Source organism: Lontra canadensis, unplaced genomic scaffold (assembly GCF_010015895.1).
Source record: "Lontra canadensis isolate GAN:19392208 unplaced genomic scaffold, GSC_riverotter_1.0 scaffold58, whole genome shotgun sequence".
In the NCBI taxonomy this organism is placed as follows: domain Eukaryota; kingdom Metazoa; phylum Chordata; class Mammalia; order Carnivora; family Mustelidae; genus Lontra; species Lontra canadensis.
In genome coordinates, this window is record NW_022631052.1 from 8,336,488 (window position 1) to 8,355,401 (window position 18,914).

The 18,914-nt window shown below is 40.7% G+C and overlaps 2 protein-coding genes across 6 annotated transcripts in view; one reads left to right on the forward strand and one right to left on the reverse strand.

The window, feature by feature from the left end:
• The window catches only part of RAD9B (RAD9 checkpoint clamp component B), a 34,748-nt gene extending 24,148 nt beyond the window's left edge, over positions 1-10,600 (reverse strand). The window contains exons 1-4 of one of the 3 annotated variants that reach the window (XM_032876309.1): positions 10,418-10,600; positions 8,434-8,504; positions 7,102-7,254; positions 5,147-5,261 (exon numbers count right to left, since the gene is read on the reverse strand). In XM_032876309.1, the coding sequence (XP_032732200.1) occupies positions 5,147-5,261; positions 7,102-7,254; positions 8,434-8,504; positions 10,418-10,577 (499 nt within the window). In that variant the 5' untranslated portion in view covers positions 10,578-10,600. Of the gene's footprint in view, positions 1-5,146; positions 5,262-7,101; positions 7,255-8,433; positions 8,505-10,417 lie in introns of those variants that run through there. The other 2 variants (XM_032876310.1, XM_032876311.1) reach the window with 2 other exon arrangements.
• A 50-nt stretch (positions 10,601-10,650) lies between these two features.
• On the forward strand, positions 10,651-18,610 carry VPS29 (VPS29 retromer complex component). Of its 3 annotated transcripts, XM_032876312.1 has the most exons (5): positions 10,662-10,752; positions 12,814-12,825; positions 15,493-15,684; positions 17,657-17,892; positions 18,124-18,610. In XM_032876312.1, the coding sequence occupies exons 1-5, from the start codon at positions 10,750-10,752 to the stop codon at positions 18,239-18,241; spliced, it is 561 nt and encodes a 186-aa protein (XP_032732203.1). In that variant the 5' UTR covers positions 10,662-10,749; the 3' UTR covers positions 18,242-18,610. The 3 variants fall into 3 exon arrangements, with proteins under 3 accessions (XP_032732204.1, XP_032732203.1, XP_032732205.1); XM_032876313.1 differs by lacking the exon at positions 12,814-12,825 and having other exon boundaries at positions 10,651-10,752; XM_032876314.1 differs by lacking the exons at positions 10,662-10,752; positions 12,814-12,825 and adding an exon at positions 15,229-15,246.
• Positions 18,611-18,914: the final 304 nt, after the last annotated feature.

Sequence of the window (18,914 nt, forward strand, 5' to 3'; positions counted from 1 at the left end):
CAGTCTGTTAAGCATCCAAATTGATCTCAGCTCAGATCTTGATTTCAAAGTTATGAGTTCAAGCCCCACACTGGGCTCCATGCTGGGCGTGGAGCCCACTTTAAAAAGAAGAAAAAAAGGGGCGCCTGGGTGGCTCAGTTGGTTAAGCATCTGCCTTTGGCTCAGGCTGTGATCTCAGGGCCTGGGATCGAGCTCCACATCGGAGTCCCTGTTCAACAGTCTGCCTCTCTCTCTCTCTCTCTCTCTGACCCTCCTACCCACTTGTTCATTGTCTCTTTCTCCCTCCCTCCCTCTCAAAAAGAAAAAAAGAAGAAGAAGAAAAAAAGATAAAAACAACAACAGCTGAACTAAAGCAAATGCTTAGTCATATGTTTGGCTTAAATTCTGGCATAAGCTCCTTATCATCTCACAGACTGGTAACAACAGTTTGGGGCCCAGCAGCCAGGTCACGGATCATTCTGAGTAGTAATGTCTCACGCCATCTGCTCCCGGCCATGGGACTCCTGATGCTAGGAGAGAATTCAACTTGCCATTTCATGAGCTCAATTTGGAACTTCCCTCAATGGGTCCAGAGAACTCTTGCAAACCTGAAGGGGTACGGCTAAGGAACAACCATTATTTTGGAGATGTGACATTTGTAGGGTTTAGAATTGTGGAGGTGAGTGATCCTTCAAAAATCTTGTAAGTTATTCAAATAGGACCCGATCCCTCTAAGTTCACTGTTAAGCGAGTTTAAAGTCATTAGCCCATCTGTAGAAGACCCTTTAACAAAAACTTGAAACACTGAAGTGGGAGGCCAGCCTTCTTGACATCACTTCATTAACACAAGCATATAAATCAAAGTTTTATTTTCACTCAGTAGCCCAGGGCTCTCCTCCTCTTAAAGAAGCGCCGCCCCTCTGTGGGGGTGCTGTCCCCTTGAGCCAGGACAGGACATGGGACACGTTAGCATGTGGCGTTATATCCGAGAGTGTTCTTCAGGAGCTCAGGAACTCATCTGTACCAACTCTAGGGCCAGTGCAAAAAAGTATGGAGAATTGGTGGAATTATTAGTAAAATAAATATTTCAGGTGCATCTTGGTTCTTGATGATACCAATCGTTGTCTCCTATTCACAGATGCTAAATAATTCAAGAAATCACTGTTCTGGGAACTTTTCGTGGTCAGATTTAGAGACGTTAGTCTTTTTTAGTAGCTCGTGTTTTTTCAATTGTTTTCTATCAGTAAAGAGCGCCAAATTTACATCACTGTCCTTAATTCCTTCCCAAATCCCAAACATGTATTTGTAGCAGCTTATGAGCTCTCTCTACCCAGATGATTTTTCTCAACTAAATTTGAACCGTGTTTCCCCACCAGGTTATAGATACAAAATCACAAGCATAATCTGCCGTGTGCATACAGTTTTGGAAACTATAACCACACCAATTACATACCAGCATCCATGTCCTCTGGTCCCCTTCCCTCCTGAACTGACCCTTCCCCATTTCGTAGCAACCCTGAGTTTTGGGGGGGACTAACTCTATTTCCAGCATCCCTGATAGGCCCTCATTGGTGCAAATCAAATTGGGGTAATCTTATCCCCCTGCAATTAAATCTGGACCAGATTTAATTAGAGATGGGAATGCCCTGTCCACTAGGATTAATGTAAGTTGGTGCAGTTAGGGCAAAGCCAAGCGCTTTTGTTCACTGGATACATGAGGTAAGGCTCTCACTCCCACTGGCTGCTGCTGCAGAAAGCCTTAGCATTGAAAGTTTATAACACAAGCTGGCCTCAGGGTAAATCACATGGAGGAAAGTAGAACTGAGTGAATTTTTACAAGAAAAGGAAAGAGGCAGCTGGATGACTCAGTCGGTTAAGCCTCTGCCTTCAGCTCAGGTCATGACCCCAGGGTCATGGGATCGAGCCCTGCGTCGGGCTCTCTGCTCAGTGGGGAGTCAGCTTCTCTCTCTTTCTCTGCCTGCCTCTCTGCCTGCTTGTGATCTCTCTCTCTCTCTCTCAAGTAAATAAATAAAATATTGGAAGGGAGGAAGGGAGGGAGGGAGGAAGGGAGGGGGAGAGAGAGAGAGAGAGGAAGGAGGAAAAGCAGTAGCAGCTGCGGCAGCCTGGGTCAAACCATGTCTATGACCTAATTTCGAACTTTTCATTACACGAGCCGATATTCCTCCTAATTATTAAAGTCAGTTTGAGTTGGGTTTTCTGTGTGTGTGTTTTTTTTTCTGTTACTTGCAACTCAAAGCATCCTAACTCCTACAGCTTGCCTGCAAAAGCTATTAAAAATCAACCAATCACAAATATGTATCTCAGACATTAGACATAATCAAGGCACTTGAGAGACTCTTCAGAAACTGAAAAATGGGCTGTTTAAAATCTAACTGGAAATAAGTGATGAGGGTCACTGTAACAGCAGCAATCACCGACGACGTAGTCCTCTCTCCGAACCAGACACCACGCTCTGCTCTGAACTGACAATCCTGCTTCGCATTCACAACAACCCCGGAAGGTGAGGGCGGGTAAGATTATCCCTATTTCCAGAAAAGAAAATGTGAGTTCAGAGAAATGATGAGAGAAAAATTCTCTAAAGGCCTGATACATGAGGGAGGCCATCTTAGATTTCTTCCTAAGTTCGCATGACTGTATGTAAAGTTTGTTCGAACCAAAAGCCTGCTGTATTGCCCGCCACATGTGCAAAGTCCATCTGCTTTGTGAGTGAGTAACCTCAAGGAAAACCATCTTGTCCCTGCGGCATCTCAATCAATGCTCCTGCTCCCCGCACTCCTTTACGATGAAACTTGTGATGCCTGCCTACATGCTCATCTGTCATCTTTTCAGCTTTTACAAGATGTAAAAATGTACATAAGCCTGTAGAAACTGTTCATCCTCTGGAGCACTTTCTTCCCTGTGAAAAGTGTGTTTCCTCAGCAGTTGTCCTAACTTGGGCTCGAATAAAACTCTCTTACTTTCTGAGATCCTAAAAAGTTTGTTCAATTTGCTTTGACAAAGCTTATGTAGTTTCACAAACAAATAAGAAATATAGAAGAGGGGCGCCTGGGGGGCTCAGTCGGTTAAGCAACTATCTTCAGCTCAGGTCATGATCCCAGGTTCCTGGGATCAAGCCCCACATCGGGCTCCTTGTTGCTCAGGAGCTTGCTTCTCCCTCCCCTTGCTGCTCCCTTGTTTGTATTCTCTCTATCAAATAAATAAATAAAATCTTTATTTTTTTAAGGGTTTTGTTGTTTTTTTGTTTGTTTGTTTTTGTTTTTACAGAGAGAGAGATAGTGAGAGAGGGAACACAAGCAAGGGAATGGTAGAGGGAGAAGCAGGCTTCCTACCAAACAGGGAGCCCAATGGGGGGCTCTATCCCAGGACCCTGGGATCATGACCTGAGCCAAAGGCAGATGCTGAATGACTGAGCCACCCAGGCACCCCAAATAAATAAAATCTTAAAAAAAGAAAAGAAAGAAATATAGAGGAATCGACACCCAAGTCTGTGATGTCAAGGCCTGCTGAGCTTTTAATTATGCTCTTTACGTGATTCTGCTATTACATGAACTAAAATTCAAAGAAGGGGGGAAATCATGTTAAATCATTGATATTTTGCAGGGAAAAAAATTGAAGAATATAATAGAATTTGAGCTTAAAATATTAAGATAAATGTCAGGCAAAGTAACAGATATAAGATAATTGTGACACTATCATAACCTTCCAGAAGACGGTTCCACTACAAAAAAAGATTTGGACTTATAATATCACAAGCATGAGCTTTTTTTTTTTAAGATTTTATTTATTTGACAGAGAGAGACATAGTGAGAGAAGGAACACAAGCAGGGGGAATGGGAGAGAGAGAAGCAAACTTCTCACTGAGCAGAGAGCCCAACGCAGGGCTCGATCCCAGGACCCTGGGACCATGACCTGAGCCAAAGGCAGATGTTTAACGACTGAGCCAGCAAGGTGCTCCAGGAATGGGCTTTTTTTTTTTTTTTAAGATTTTATTTATTTATTTGACAGGCAGAGATCACAAGTAGGCAGACAGGCAGGCAGAGAGAGAGGAAGGGAAGCAGGCTCCCTGCTGAGCAGAGAGCCCGATGCGGGACGTGATCCCAGGACCCTGAGATCATGACCTGAGCCCAAGGCAGAGGCCTAAACCACTGAGCCACCCAGGCGCCCCAGGAATGGGCTTTTTTAAAGCATTTAATTCTACTTGCTAACTTCAAATAAAATCGCAGCAGTTATAAAAGTTGTAACTAGAGCTAACACTTAGAGAATGTGCCAGGCATTTTTTTAAACACTGTAGAACTCTAACTTCCTGTAACTCACTGAATCCTTACAAAAACCCAAGAATCCTGGGACTAACATGATCCCCATTTTACATCTGGAGCAAATGAGGCACTCAGAGGTTAAATAATCTGCCCAAAGTAGCAGCAAGTAAAGGACAGGGCAGGATTCTGCCCCAGACCTTGGGCCCTCCAGAATTCATGCTCTTAACCATCATGCTAGAGATACTCAAGCATGTAAATGTCTTGTGAGTAAAACATTTGAATATCTACCCGGCAAGGCTATGAGGCAGGAAATGTGTTTTACAGTTTGGTGTGACAGAGAGAATATATAAAGGTTTTGGCTCCTATTAGTGGGGCTCGACTCAAAGCCAGGCTTGGCGACTTACTAGTTCTGTGACCCTGGGGGTGTTAACACACTTCTTTCGGTCCCAGATATGGGACTATCTGCCTCCCAGATCCAGGACTATCTGACTATCTGACTTCCAATACAGGCTGCCATTATTCCTTTCTGTTCTTACCAAAGAACACTGTTACCAAGGCACTCTCACAGAATATCGTCAAGCAGCCAGATAATTTTAGAAACACCTATTGTTTGAATTAAAGTAGACATTAAAAAAAAAAGTGGTTTGTATGCAGGCAAAGCTTGTGTCACTGACAAGTCGGAAAAGGAAAAAATTATTACCAATTACTTCGTAATACTTCTATGAAGACGTAAGATAATACTTTTCAAGTACTTACAACGGCTCTACCACAAAACCAGATTCTAAGCAGGAATGCAGTGAGAAATCTTAATTTGCAGTTTGAATACTCTAAACATAAAAAATACTAACAAAAAACACACAGTGCTTTAAACTAGCTTTAATGACACCTACCATGTCTGCAAAAGAACTGAATGACAACTTTGCACTGATCGGATCTGGTGAAAATTCTGCAATTCTCTACATTTCTTTCGAGGGAATTCAGACATCTAAAGATGGGCAGAATTGACTGTAACACAAATACAACATAGAACAGCACACACTTAATACAGTTTTGGTTAGTTTAACTAACAAAAGAAGAGTATGTATATTCGTAAGTGAATAGGTTTGGCCTACATGCTTTTTTAAAAAATATTTTTAAATTTTTATTTCTGTTTTGAACTATGTGACTATGTAATGTCAACCTTAAAAATAAAATAGCCTATGGGGCGCTTGGGTGGGTCAGTGGGTTAAAGCCTCTGCCTTTGGCTCAGGTCATGGTCTTAGGGTCCTGGGATGGAGTCCCTCATTGGGCTCTCTGCTCAGCAGGGAGCCTGCTTCCCCCTCTCTCTGCCTGCCTCTCTGCCTACTTGTGATCTCTGTCTGTCATATAAATAAATAGAATCTTTCAAAAATATTTTTAAATAAATTCAATTAATTAACATAGTATAATATGAATTCCAGAGGTAGAGTTTAATGAGTCATCAGTTAGTTACATGTAACACCCAGTGCTCATTATATCATGTGCCCTCCTTAATGCCCATCACCCAGTTACCACAAACTCTCAGCCACCTCCCCTCCAGCAACCCTCAGTTTGTTTCCTATAGTTAAGAGTCTCCTGGGGCGCCTGGATGGCTCCATCAGTTAAGCATCTGCCTTTGCCTCAGGTCATGATCCCAGGGTCCTGGGGTGGAGCCCTGCATTGGGCTCCCTGCTCAGCAAGGAGTCTGCTTCTCCCTCTGACCCTCACCCTGCTCATGCTCGTGCTCTCTCTCTCAAATAAATAAAATCTTTAAAAGAAAAGAGAGAGAGAGAGAGAGTGTGTCCTTTATGGTTTGTCTCCCGGACTTCTTTTTTTTTTTTCAAAGATTTTATTTATTTATTTGACAGAGAGAGACCACAAGTAGGCAGAGAGGCAGGCAGAGAGAGAGGGGGAAGCAGTCTCTCTACTGAGCAGAGAGCCCAGTGTGGGGCTCGATCTCGAGATCATGACCTGAGCTGAAGGCAGAGGCTTTAACCCACTGAGCCACCCAGGCACCCCATGGTTTGTCTCCCTGATTTCATCTTATTTTATTTTTTCATTCTTTCCCCTTTGATCCCGTTTCATTTCTTAAATTCTACATATGAGCGAAATCATATAATTGTCTTTCTGTGGTTGACTTATTTCACTTAGCATAATACCCTCTGGTCCCATCCATGTCATTGCAAATGGTAAGATTTCTTTTTTTTTTTTTTTAATTTTATTTATTTATTTGAGAGAGAGAGAGATCACAAGTAGGCAGGGAGGCAGGCAGAGAGAGAGGGGGGAAGCAGGCTCCCTGCTGAGCAGAGAACCCGATGCGGGGCTCGATCCCAGGACCCTGAGATCATGACCTGGGCCGAAGGCAGAGGCTTAACCCACTGAGCCACCCAGGCGCCCCAAGATTTCATTTTTTTTTTTAAAGATTTTATTTATTTCTTTGACAGAGAGAAAGATCACGAGTAGGCAGAGATACAGGGGGAAGCAGGCTTCCTGCTGAGCAGAGAGCCCAATGCGGGGCTCGATCCCAGGACCCTGAGATCATGACCTGAGCCAAAGGCAGAGGCTTAACCCACTGAGCCACCAAGGTAGCCCAGATTTAATTTTTTGATGGCTGAACAATATTCCAATATTCCATTGTACATATATACCACATCTTCTTTACCAATTCATCTGTCAATGGACATCTGGGCTCTTTCCGTAGTTGGGCTATTGTGGACATAGCGGCTATAAACATTGGGGGGGTCCTGCATGCCTTTTAAACCATGTATTAAATGCAGAATAGATGTTATGTCCTGTGTAATAAAAAATTTCTACAATACCAGAGAAAACCAGGGCCACTTAGATTTACCTTCATTCCCAATTTGCAATTTAAATTTGATGTTGTCGAATCATTCTCATTTACTTTCACTGAGGTTGACCATTGATAATGTTGAAAAAACAGAGGAGAGAAGAGGACACATCCGTATGCTGACCGACAAGAATTCACAGATCTTAGAGCAAGCTGAAAAATAAGAGGTATTAAGGAAAAAACTTTCTTTAAATGATTAATTTTAAAAATTCTATTTTGTTTAAGATTGCAATTAAATGTGTTCAAATAAGGCTGTGGGATGGTAACTGCATTATATGGACTACCTTATACATATGAATTATTATAAATATTAAATGGGTTGTGTCATCATTGTATATTGAATTCGCATACATATCCATACATGGATACACATCTATATTGAAAACATGTAAGTATTAACTCTAAAATCTTGCATGTTGAAATTGTAAAGTTGTAAATGCCTTTAACTTTAATGCAATATAAGTTGGCAGAAGGCAATTTAAAAGGGCGTAAGAAGATGGCAGCAAAATGACAATCCCTTGCCTCATCTAAAGTGAGAAACCATCAGTCAGTGCCAGCCAACTACTGCCACCTGGGAATGCTGGCCTCAAACTGTCAGATCTTCTAAGTTTTTAAGAGAAGAAAGAAACTCAGATCTTTATGTGGACCTTCCCAATTTTTAAGCTTAGGAAATTTTTTCATTTGGGGCTCCTGGGTGGCTCAGTCATTAAGCGTCTGCCTTCGGCTCAGGTAATGATCTCAGGGTCCTGGGATCAAGTCCCGCATCGGGCTCCCTGTTCAACGGGAAACCTGCTTCTCCCTCTCCCACTCCCCTTGCTTTGTTCCCTCTCTCACTGTTTCTCTCTCTCTCTCTGTTAAATAAATAAATAAAATCTTTAAAAAAAAAAAAAATGAGTGCATGGGGCTCCTGGGTGGCTCAGCAGGTTAAGCCTCTGCCTATGGTTCAGGTCATGATCCCAGAGTCCTGGGATCGAGCCCCAAATCAGGCTCCTCTGCCCAGCAGGGAGCCTGCTTCCTCCTCTCTCTGCTTGCTTCTCTGCCTACTTGTGATCTCAGTCTGTCAAACAAATAAATAAAATCTTAAAAAAAAATTTTAAAAATGAGTGCAATCCCACAAAACATATCTAGCCTCTTGACCATCAGTTTGCAAGATCTGATTTAAATCTCGTGTGTTTCTCTGCATGATTTTTATAATATGTATTCCGATATGTAAAATAAAGATGAACAGTGAAAGGAATAATTACAATTTCTGGGTTTCCAAATTAACATTCAGTCTGGACTGGGATCTTTAAACATCTTCTTTTGCCTTAATATATGGTATATCTTACTTACACCTTTTTCAGATGGGTCTAGCCACAGCTCGTCACTGATTCGTGATAGAGCTTGGATTGCTTTTCCAAATACTACGGAGAAAAAGAAAGGTACTGCTTACATTCTTTCTTCAAACAATAAATACAAATCATAGGACTACTTCAGCATTCACAGGACTCAAGTTTTAATGCACAAAGAGCAGTGTTTTATAGACCAATGCTAAAAATTGTTTTAAATGCATAATAATACTCTTGACAAAATGTGAGACATATAGTAAGAGCTCAATAAATTTACAGTGTGTGCAAAATGATAAATTGCACACTCTTCCTTTCTGTATATTTGCATGGAGCTACTGTGGCAAGCCAATTTCCATACTAACGTATTTTTAGACTTGGTTTAAATACATATATTACCTGCCTCCTCTCCCCTCCCAAAAAAGAAGTGTGAAAACAGAGCATGGAGGGATTTGAAGGAATTTAATAACTTCACGGGTGGCAAGGTCAACACAGAGAAATTAGAGAAATTAGAGGCATTCAAGATGCATCTCTGATATTTGAGGTTAGCCTGCAAGATGCCAGATCTTCCCACCAAACACACTCAGATGCCGTGTAAGGAAGAGAGGCTAGGTTGGGTGACATATCTATCTAATCTGATATGACAGTTTTAATATTCTTAACAATTATGAATAAGTACAAAATGTGGCAGATAGAGGATACTATGCAAGCCCCATGTTGGGCTCTATGCTCAGCATGAACCCTGCCTCTCTGTCTCCCAAATAGATAAAATGGATGGCCACATCAATCCACAGAACAGTAGAAAAAAGAAAAAATTCCAGAACATAAAATCAAATTATAATGCTTAAGAATCAGAAGCGTGTGAATTGGGGATGCCAGCCCGAAATTGAGGTAGAATGAAGGGAGACCGGGGGGAGGGGGGAGGTTAGAGGCATTTCTCCCTTTTTACCACTTCCTATTCGACACTTTTTCCTGGAGCTGCCTGATGCAGACCTTTCACTCGTCCAATGAATAGTTTTTGAGCCCCTACTATGTTCCGAGTACAACAACCGCCATGCGGGCAGAGCAATGAACAGGACAGGAATGGATCCTGCCCTCCCAGTGCCTTGAGCCCTGTCCAGGAGGAAAAGCAAAACAATCATACAAATATTTGTTTATTGAGAACTGAGCTATACCCTGCTAGAGAAGTTCTAGAACACTGAGAACCTGTAACAGCCGGGAGCTTGTGCTTCCCTTTTCTGTTCATTACTACCGTTCCACGGATGGCCTCAACCCAGAGGAAGCTAACCACGACACAAGACGCCCTTCTACGGTCACTTCCACGTTACAATCTGTAGGAAACTGGTCTTCTCTTAAACAGAGACTTTCTGGAGTAACTGATGTGTGAGTGCCATTGATAACATAGAACAGTTCCTGCGCCGTCCCATCTATTACTGAGCTCTTTACATGCCTCTGTTTCATCCCTACACAGAATTTATGACGAAAATTCTGTCCTTATCCTCATTTTTACAGACGAGGAAACGGAGCCCCACAGTGATTCAGTGAATTGTCCCAGGTCCTATATCGAAAAATGGTAGAATCCGGAATAATAACCGGGTTGATGCTTTCCTCATGGGACTAAAATACTTGAACTGTTCAAACATCCTTTCCCCACCCCCCAACTCCTCCTCACGCAGTCCTTATCATTCTGAGTTTGAGGCCCGCATTCCAAATCTCTGTTCCAATGGTGCAGGTTCATTTCACGGACACTGAAGACAATAAATACTATGCATTAATCAAAGCAGACAGGCCCTCTTCCTCCCCTCGGAAGCTACTAGGATCCTGGGTGGGTGGCGGCGGTTCATGGTCACGCCTTGTGTCGCCAACCCCTACGCATAACGGGCAAAAGGGAAATCGCCACCATGAACCTTAGTCTCTCTCTCTCTCTCTCTCAATCGCCCTTTTTTTTTCTTTCCCTTTTCTACATAGGAAGGCAAGAAAAGTCGCTCCACCTTTCACCTGACTGCCGCTCATCCCGCACTTCAGCATGGCCGCGGGCCCTAACAAGCCGCGCTTCAAGGCACGCCTCTGCTCGACGGCCCCCAGATGCCCGGATGTCGCCCGCTCTTTTCGAAGCTTCGAGATCTTACTTCCCCCCTCCCCCGCCACCATCTCCCAAGGAGCAGCTACGTTTTACGGCGGGGAAGGGCCTCTGCGGGCCTCCGTAGGCCGGCTTCCGCCGACTTCATCTGTCATTGGTTGAGAGCGAAGTGGGCGGGTCGCCGAGGAGCCCGAGGAAGAAGGCGGTGGCGGTGCTGGTAACTGAGCGGAGCCCAGTGACAGGATGGTGAGGACGGCAGATGCGGCGACCGAGGCCTAGCTCTTGGCCGCGGTGCTAGCGTCGTTGGGAGCAACTGGGAGTCTCTAGGCGAGGGCGTGGGCCATTTCGGAGTTGGTGGCGCGCAGCCCAGGGCCAGGCCTGGAGAAGGCCCAGGGGGAGGGCAGGAGAGGATAAGGAGCAGCCGCCTCTGGGTGCGGCCGGCTCTGACCTCGCATCCCCGACCCGGGGGCCAGAGGACGTCCGTGGTTGGGAAAGGGCCCGTCTCAGCGGCTCGTCCAGTCACGAGACCCGCACGCCCGATCCGGAAAAGGCCTCTAGGCCTGGGCCTCCAGCGTCCCCGAGAGAGAGGCAAAGCATCCCCTCCGTTTCCAGACGTTTCCCTACTCCTTTCCCTCAAAAGGCACCTCCGGCTGCTTGGGGTATGCTGGTTGCCACCGCATGTGTTGGAAGCTGGCTTCTGGGATGCAAAACGGGAAGTAACGAGCATAATCCCCTATCCGTTTTAATTTGCCATCTGGGGAAAAGGGGTACAAACTATCCCTTTCGCCCTTGAAATAAAGTGCAGCTGCCATTGAAATGTGGTAGTGAGTCCCCAGGGGACTGGATTTGGCCCTTAGAATGGCTGGAACTGTTGTTTTCTAAAGGGTTTATGAGCTCCCCGAAATTAGAAAATTTTGTGAATATGTATGTTTTTTCAGGTAAAGAGCCAGTGCTGGCGCCAAGGGGGTACTTTGGGGAGTTTTACCTCAGTCGTTCATCAGATTGCCCAGCCAGCTTCAGGGCTGGCCCCCCACGCGCTGGCCTCCAGTAGGTTTCTGCCCCTAAGACCGTCCTACCTAAAAACTCAGGAGCTGCTACTGAAGAGGGCCCATAACTGTCATCAGATTTTCAGAGGTGCCTTTCACCCCCTAAAAAGTTAAGAACGTGTTCAAAGAGAGCTCCGATTATCAGTATTTTTGCTATTTGTGTTGCTGAGGGTAACTCTAAAGGGACTTCTCTTTCTGATAAGCATCCATGGTATTTTTAAGATTATCACGGTTCTATGACAAGCATATACTTTAAGGTGACTTATAGATGTGACAGCCAAAGATTTATGGTACATGCTTCTTTGGTGTCTTTGTATGCGTGAAAGGCGTTAATCCCGTTTTTGATTTTTGCTTCTAAACAGACTCCAGTTCAGAGTGATCTGGTTTACAGGAATTTTGAGACAGTTTTGAGAAGATGACATGATTCCATACTCATGTTTCTAAAGTTTTTTTGAAAGATGAACACTTTTTTAGGGTAGTTACACTGGAACATAACTTGTCACCTGAGATAGAATTGGGCAAAATTTAGCATTAGCTGATTCTTTTATGATTAAAAACCTTTCGCTTGGCAAAGTAGACTAGAAATGTTCAACACTTAGTAATGTCCAGTGTCAATGGGCAGCAAATTCAGGTGTGGAGAGGGTCCAATTTTGGCTGGAGGAATGTTTCTGCTCTTTTATCATCTTTAGTTGGTGACTTCACCATCTGATAATTTATTCAAAATGCTGTGTTAGATCTATACAAAACAAGGATCTAGCTGTGGCATAAATTTTCCACCTGCTAGAATTTTGAGCATAAGAGAATTAAAATGAGTATACTTGAGAAATAATTAGTCTTTAAGAATCCACAAAATGTTAGCTTTCATTTACATTGTTACTGATGAATTTTCCAAATTGTCTTATAAAATTCTAGACAACAGGAAACGAAAGGGGAGGAAGGCAATATAGAGAATAAGATGAGAAGCAGAAAAAATTGACAAGGCAGTTTCCCTTTTTCTTTTTTTACAGTGTGTGTATGTGTGTGTCATGTTTAAAAATACAGCAAATGGTTCTTTTGGTGATGTTTTGAGCAAAGCCAATTTTTAACATTCTCTCTCATAACACCCAGAAATCATTAACAATTGTTTGCGTATTCATTTGATACGAGTTTTTTGTTGCTCTGTTTTTGGTTTGTTTCTTTTCGTTGCTTTCTTTTAACATTGGTCATGTTTCACCCTTTTTTTTCATTCCCTGTCTGCAATCAACTTCTTCATTCCACTAAGGCTGGGCACAGAGTAAGTTTCTTCTCTTAGCTCATACTAACAACGGTGGTCGGGTGGCTGATTACTGGGATTTTCACCCTTTTACAATCTCTCCGATAGGAAGTAGCCAACTTCCTATGCTTTGATTGGGTTGGTTCTTATTTGAATTTAATAAGACTGCCAGTTCAGGATCTTTTGCTGTCTCAAAAGACTATAAACTTTGTCTAACCTGAACTGTCCAAAGTGTGGAGTTTGGGCAAGGAAATTCCTCAGAGTATGACATTGGTTATGTGACACTATAATTTAGTCACCTACATGAAACAAGAGTCTTAGTAAGAATCTTTACTAGTTTGAAATAATTTTTGTTTGGTCATTCCTATAGTTATATCTTTAAACTGCTAATAATCTGGGTACACTTGGGCATAATCCAGAATACATGATAGAATTGAGGTCATTGATCATTATGAAGTATCATGTCATACTAATATCTTTTTGAGCACATTCAGATTGAACAGCTCATTCATTATCAGTTCCAAAGATTTTCATCCTGCGGTAGACATACGCCCTTTATGAGTTTGAGTTCTTTTTTTTTTTTTTAAACTATAGAAATGTATTTTTTTTACCTTTTTCTCAAATGCCAGCTTCCCACATTAACTATGTACTTCAGTCCATATCCGAAGGGATCCCCCTCTAAAGATGAAGACTGTTCTCTCTCCAGGTACTTTTGCATTGATTACCCATGAGAGTTGAAACTTCGTAGTTGTTTTTAGTTTTACAGTAAGATGTCTTATCCGCGAAGATCTGGATTGAAACCATTTTTCTTTTTTAAGATCTTATTTATTTGACAGAAAGAGACACAGCGAGAGAGGGAACACAAGCAGGGGGAGTAGGAGAGGAAGAAGCAGGCTGCTTGTGGAGCAGGGAGCCCGATGTGGGACTCCATCCCAGGACCCTGGCATCATGACCTGAACCAAAGGCAGAAAGGCAGGTGCTTAAGGTCTGAGCCACCCAGGTGCCCCTGGATTGAAATAATTAAGTCACTGAACAAATACTAGCTGAAACTGCTCTTTAAAAAGAAGAAACTTATTTAACAATTTCTTTTTAAAGTATGCTAATTTTGTAATCTTGCGTTACTTCAGTTACTCTGTGTCCTGATAACAGTTTCTTTCCTTTGTAATAATGTTGATATTTGTTGCAAGATGAGTCAAGTTTGTTTTAGTAATAATTATAGTTTCACACATTTTGTTTTTGATTAATTTCAGTTCACAAAGTCTATGGTGGCAAAACTATTTTGTTTTTATTCTACTTTAGATATTTAATGTTTTCTTGGATGATATTAAGGAATAGTCATGCCTTCTTTAAAAGGAGTTAAAGGGCATGTACATTTATGGATGGGATGTCTTTATGGGAAAACATCCTGTTACAGAATGAAGGTGTCTGTACTAATCAACAGGAAGAAATTGATTATTGTCCTTTGGATGACAAATATTTAAAATGACCTTTGACAATATTCCATTAAATGACTGAATTAAGTGATGTTAATATGTCAACTTTTGAAATTGTAAAATTAAGATTTTACAGGATTGAAGTTTTTTATTCTGTTATACTTAAGTACAAAATTTATTTTTGTCATCTGAGACTGTATTGCAACACTAAACCACCTCCTGCTAAATTCATCACTTATTTAGCTGATTTCTTTCTCTCTCTCTCTAATGCTCTAATGCACACGAAAGACTTAAAATGTTATTATAAATTTGGGAACCAAACTGAGGATACATAGGCCGTTTAACCTAGGCAGTAAAAATATGACAGGGAGGATTTCTAATTAGAAGAGAGAACAGAGATCATAATTCAAAAGCATATGTTTGTCCTATTGAAACTCTTTGAAACATAGGCTGTTTTTTTTTTTTTTAAGATTTTATTTTTTTATTTGACAGACAGAGATCACAAGTAGGCACAGAGGCAGGCAGAGAGAGAGAGGAAGGGAAGCAGGCTCCCTACTGAGCAGAGAGCCCGATGCGGGGCTCGATCGCGGAACCCTGAGACCATGACCTGAGCCGAAGGCAGAGGCTTAACCCACTGAGCCACCCAGGCACCCCACATAGGCTGTTTTTATTCCTTTGTACTATACAGCTAATAGTTTTTAGTGACAAATATTGTAACTTTTGGCTGCTTTTCCTCTAAATAGTTTCAGTCTAGTAAACATAAATTACAGAATTGAGTTTTTTCTCTGTCACTACATTTTTAACAATTCTCTTCATTAATGTTCCTGGAACACTGGAATCAGTACATTATGTTTGACATTATAGCTACAGAAATAGAATTACCATATCATTCAAAAATGCCAAATTCCATAGGACCCCACAGTATATTTTTCATTTTGCAATTTTTAAAATTCAGTGTCATTTATAGTTCTCTAAATGAATTGCTTAAGAAAGCCTGATTTTATTCTTGGTAAGTAGAATGATGACCTATATTGTGTATGCACACTGTTTATGACCAGAATAAGGCTGATTAGAACACAGTATGTTACCATACGTGTCTTTGTTTAAATGGTCATAACTATACAGATAACTTCTACTCTTTTGGGTTCTGGAATGTCTGCTTAGTTTAATTTACAAGGGGAGTTAAAGTTAAGGAGAACATCTTGTTTTGACGTCATGTTTGACATTACCCTTGTCTCACCTTGACACTTTAAAGTTGGTGTTGGTATTAGGAGACCTGCACATCCCACACCGGTGCAACAGTTTGCCGGCCAAATTCAAAAAACTGCTGGTGCCAGGAAAGATTCAGCACATTCTCTGTACTGGAAACCTTTGCACTAAAGAGAGTTATGACTATCTCAAGACGCTGGCCGGTGATGTTCATATTGTGAGAGGAGACTTCGATGAGGTGATGTATTTCTCTTTCCATTCACAAATATTTCTTTTGATACTTACATGTATAAGCTTTATCCTTTACACCTGAGTTTCTCACCTGTCATGGTCTTTTTATTGTTAACTTCCCCAATACAAATTTACTTACACTACTTTTTCCTTACTCTTTAAAAATCACCGTGTTAGACTAAACATATTACCATACTTGTTCTAAACTGATTGATATGGACTAAAAGTGATTTTGTCACTTTTTTATAGTACTATCACTTAGTTTATAAAGTTTTTATTACAGACTTTTCACCACTGCCTTTACTACCCTGTTCCAAGCCACCATATCACTTTCCTGTGTTCCAGCTTCCTCATTCTACCCTTCCTCCCTTCATAGTTAGTTCTCCAAGTAGCAACCAGTGTGATCCTTTTTAGGTGAAGTAAGATCACATCACCACTATGCTGAAAACCCTGCTGTGGGTCTCTAACTCCAGGGTTAATTACGAAAGGGCATGAGGAAGTTTGAGAAGGTGATAAAACTGTTGTGGGTCTTGGTTGTGGCAGAGCTTATATAATTGTATGCATTTGTCAAAACCCCTTAAATTATACACTAAAAAGAGTAATTTTAGTATATGTGAATTATACCACAATAAACCTGACTTTATTTTTTTTTTAAAGATTTTATTTATTTATTTGACAGAGATCACAAGTAGGCAGAGAGGCAGGCAGAGAGAGAGGGGGGAAGCAGGCTCCCCGCTGAGCAGAGAGCCCAATGGGGGGCTCGATCCCAGGACCTCAGGATCATGACCTGAGCAGAAGGCAGAGGCTTTAACCCACTGAGCCACCCAGGCGCCCCTAAACCTGACTTTAAAGAACAGTTAGAAGTTCTGAGATTGCAGCTTTGTTCATTAGTTAATAATGAGATTTTAGGCAAATTACATCTTTCTGGCCTCAGTTTCCTCTTATGTAAATATGATTGGAGTAGATGATTTTTAAGACCCTCAGCCCATACTAACATATTATTCAACATGATAAATCTGATGTGTGAAGAATTTTTTTGCATTTCTGGGAATATAAGCTTTTTCACAAATCATTTAACTTCATTGGTGCTGTTTATTGGTGTTCCTTAATACAAAACTGAATAAGCATAGTGTCTTTTTCTTTTCTTTTTTTTTTTAGTGGATTTTAAAAAAGAATTCAGATAACCTTTCACCTGGGGGCGAAAGACAGGGAGATGAGAAGGGAAGGGCAGATTTCTTGTCAATAAACAGAATATAGGTTTGGTTTGTTAAAAACATATTTGGGGTTCTGTTTATATTATGCTAAAGACAAGTTGGGTAGCAAGAATTAACATTTTTTGCTTCTGATTTAGCTTAACCACTTACTAATGTGTGACCTTGGGCAAGTTACTTTAACCTTTCTTTGCCTCAGTTTCCTCATCCATAAAGTGGGAGTCATAATAGAACCTACTTCTTAGGATTGTCAGTATTAAATAAGTTGATATTTATAAAACCTTTAGTGCCTGCTTCATACTAAGTGCTGTATGAGTGTTATGTGTCATTATTATTTGAAGCCATCTATATAATAATTAAAGTCTGGGATATAATTTGAACACACCTAGCTTATAGGTCATATACCTAGGATTCTTAGAGGAAACTAACAACTTTAGGGGAATAATTATTCTCTACAGCTGTCCCTAAAGAACCCAGATTCTGTTTTTAAAAAAAAAGATAAACACGAGGCACGGATTGTGTGATAAATTCCAGTTTCCCTGAAATAAGGTATGTTTTGAGCCTAGTTGTAGCCTTAGAGACTGAGGAGTAATCATATATTTAGTAAATGTGTTGGTTGTGGAGCACTGTATCAAAATATCCACATGGGATGAAATACTTAACCAGGTTAAGTACTAAATCAGTTGTTTTTAAACATCAGTATCTCTTAAAACATATATGTATATACATATACGTATATATGTATATAATGTCTGTTTCTTATTCTAGAATCTGAATTATCCAGAACAGAAAGTTGTGACTGTTGGGCAGTTCAAAATTGGTTTGATCCATGGGCATCAAGTTATTCCTTGGGGAGATATGGCCAGCTTAGCCCTGTTGCAGAGGCAGTTTGATGTGGACATTCTTATCTCGGGACACACACACAAATTTGAAGCATTTGAGCATGAGAATAAATTCTACATTAACCCAGGTTCTGCCACTGGAGCATATAATGCCTTGGAAACGTGAGTAGTAATTCGGGAATTTTGTAAAGTTAATAATTGCATGTGTGACATTTCATGAAGGAGGAATGCAACTATTTCAATAATTACAGCCTTTTGGGCAATCTTCTTTGGGGGTTATTTTCAATATATAACAACTAGAATTCTCCTTGAATCCAAATTGTTATAAATTGAAATTTTCAGTGCTGGTGCTTTTTAGTACAAAACACTGACATTATTTATATTTTTTTCCAGAAACATTATTCCTTCATTTGTGTTGATGGACATCCAGGCTTCTACAGTTGTCACTTATGTGTATCAGCTAATTGGAGATGATGTGAAAGTAGAACGAATTGAATACAAAAAATCTTAAAAAGCCAGACCTGTCTTGCTGGGTTTTTTTTTTTCATTCCCCTGTTCAAATCAAGTAATTAAACATATGAGCCACAAAATTGTATCACTTTTATAATATTTTGCAGTAAAATATATCATCTTCTGTTAATACAATGTTCTAAGCTTCTTGTAAACTATAAGAATATATTCGGTTTCCATATTTGATTTCTATGAAAAAATGTCCATCATACAGTAAATGGTCATGCGTTAAGAAAAATTTATCCTTGTAAATATCTTCAAAGTTGATTATCTGGAACTTTATTACAAAAGTAGTGCATGAGGAAAATGAATCTAGATTTTCTTGTATACGTTTTTCTCTCCAGTAATAAACAGTTACCTTTCATTTATACTTCCTTGATAAGCTGTGTTTTAATTTTTAAAAATCATGAAAATGAGAGACCATATGAAACTGCGCCTAAGCATTAAAGTGATGAGGTAGATGGGTTGACTTTTGGGGCTCTCTCATTTCTTACAATGCTCTAGAGGTCATATTTTGGGCTCAGATTTGATTTTCTAAAAAATATACTTATTGACATATTAGCAATAATTCCTCAAACTGCTGCTTTAAATTGCCCTATTCTTTATTTCAAGTTTTAATTGTGTATGTATACACACACACGCACACACACACATATTTTTAAACCAGTGTTTAG

Excerpts from the sequence above, each read along its gene's own strand:
- VPS29 (XM_032876312.1), top strand. Across the intron at positions 15,685-17,656 it reads TGAGAGGAGACTTCGATGAG|AATCTGAATTATCCAGAACA; the intron begins GTGATGTATTTC and ends TTCTTATTCTAG. Across the intron at positions 17,893-18,123 it reads GCATATAATGCCTTGGAAAC|AAACATTATTCCTTCATTTG; the intron begins GTGAGTAGTAAT and ends ATTTTTTTCCAG.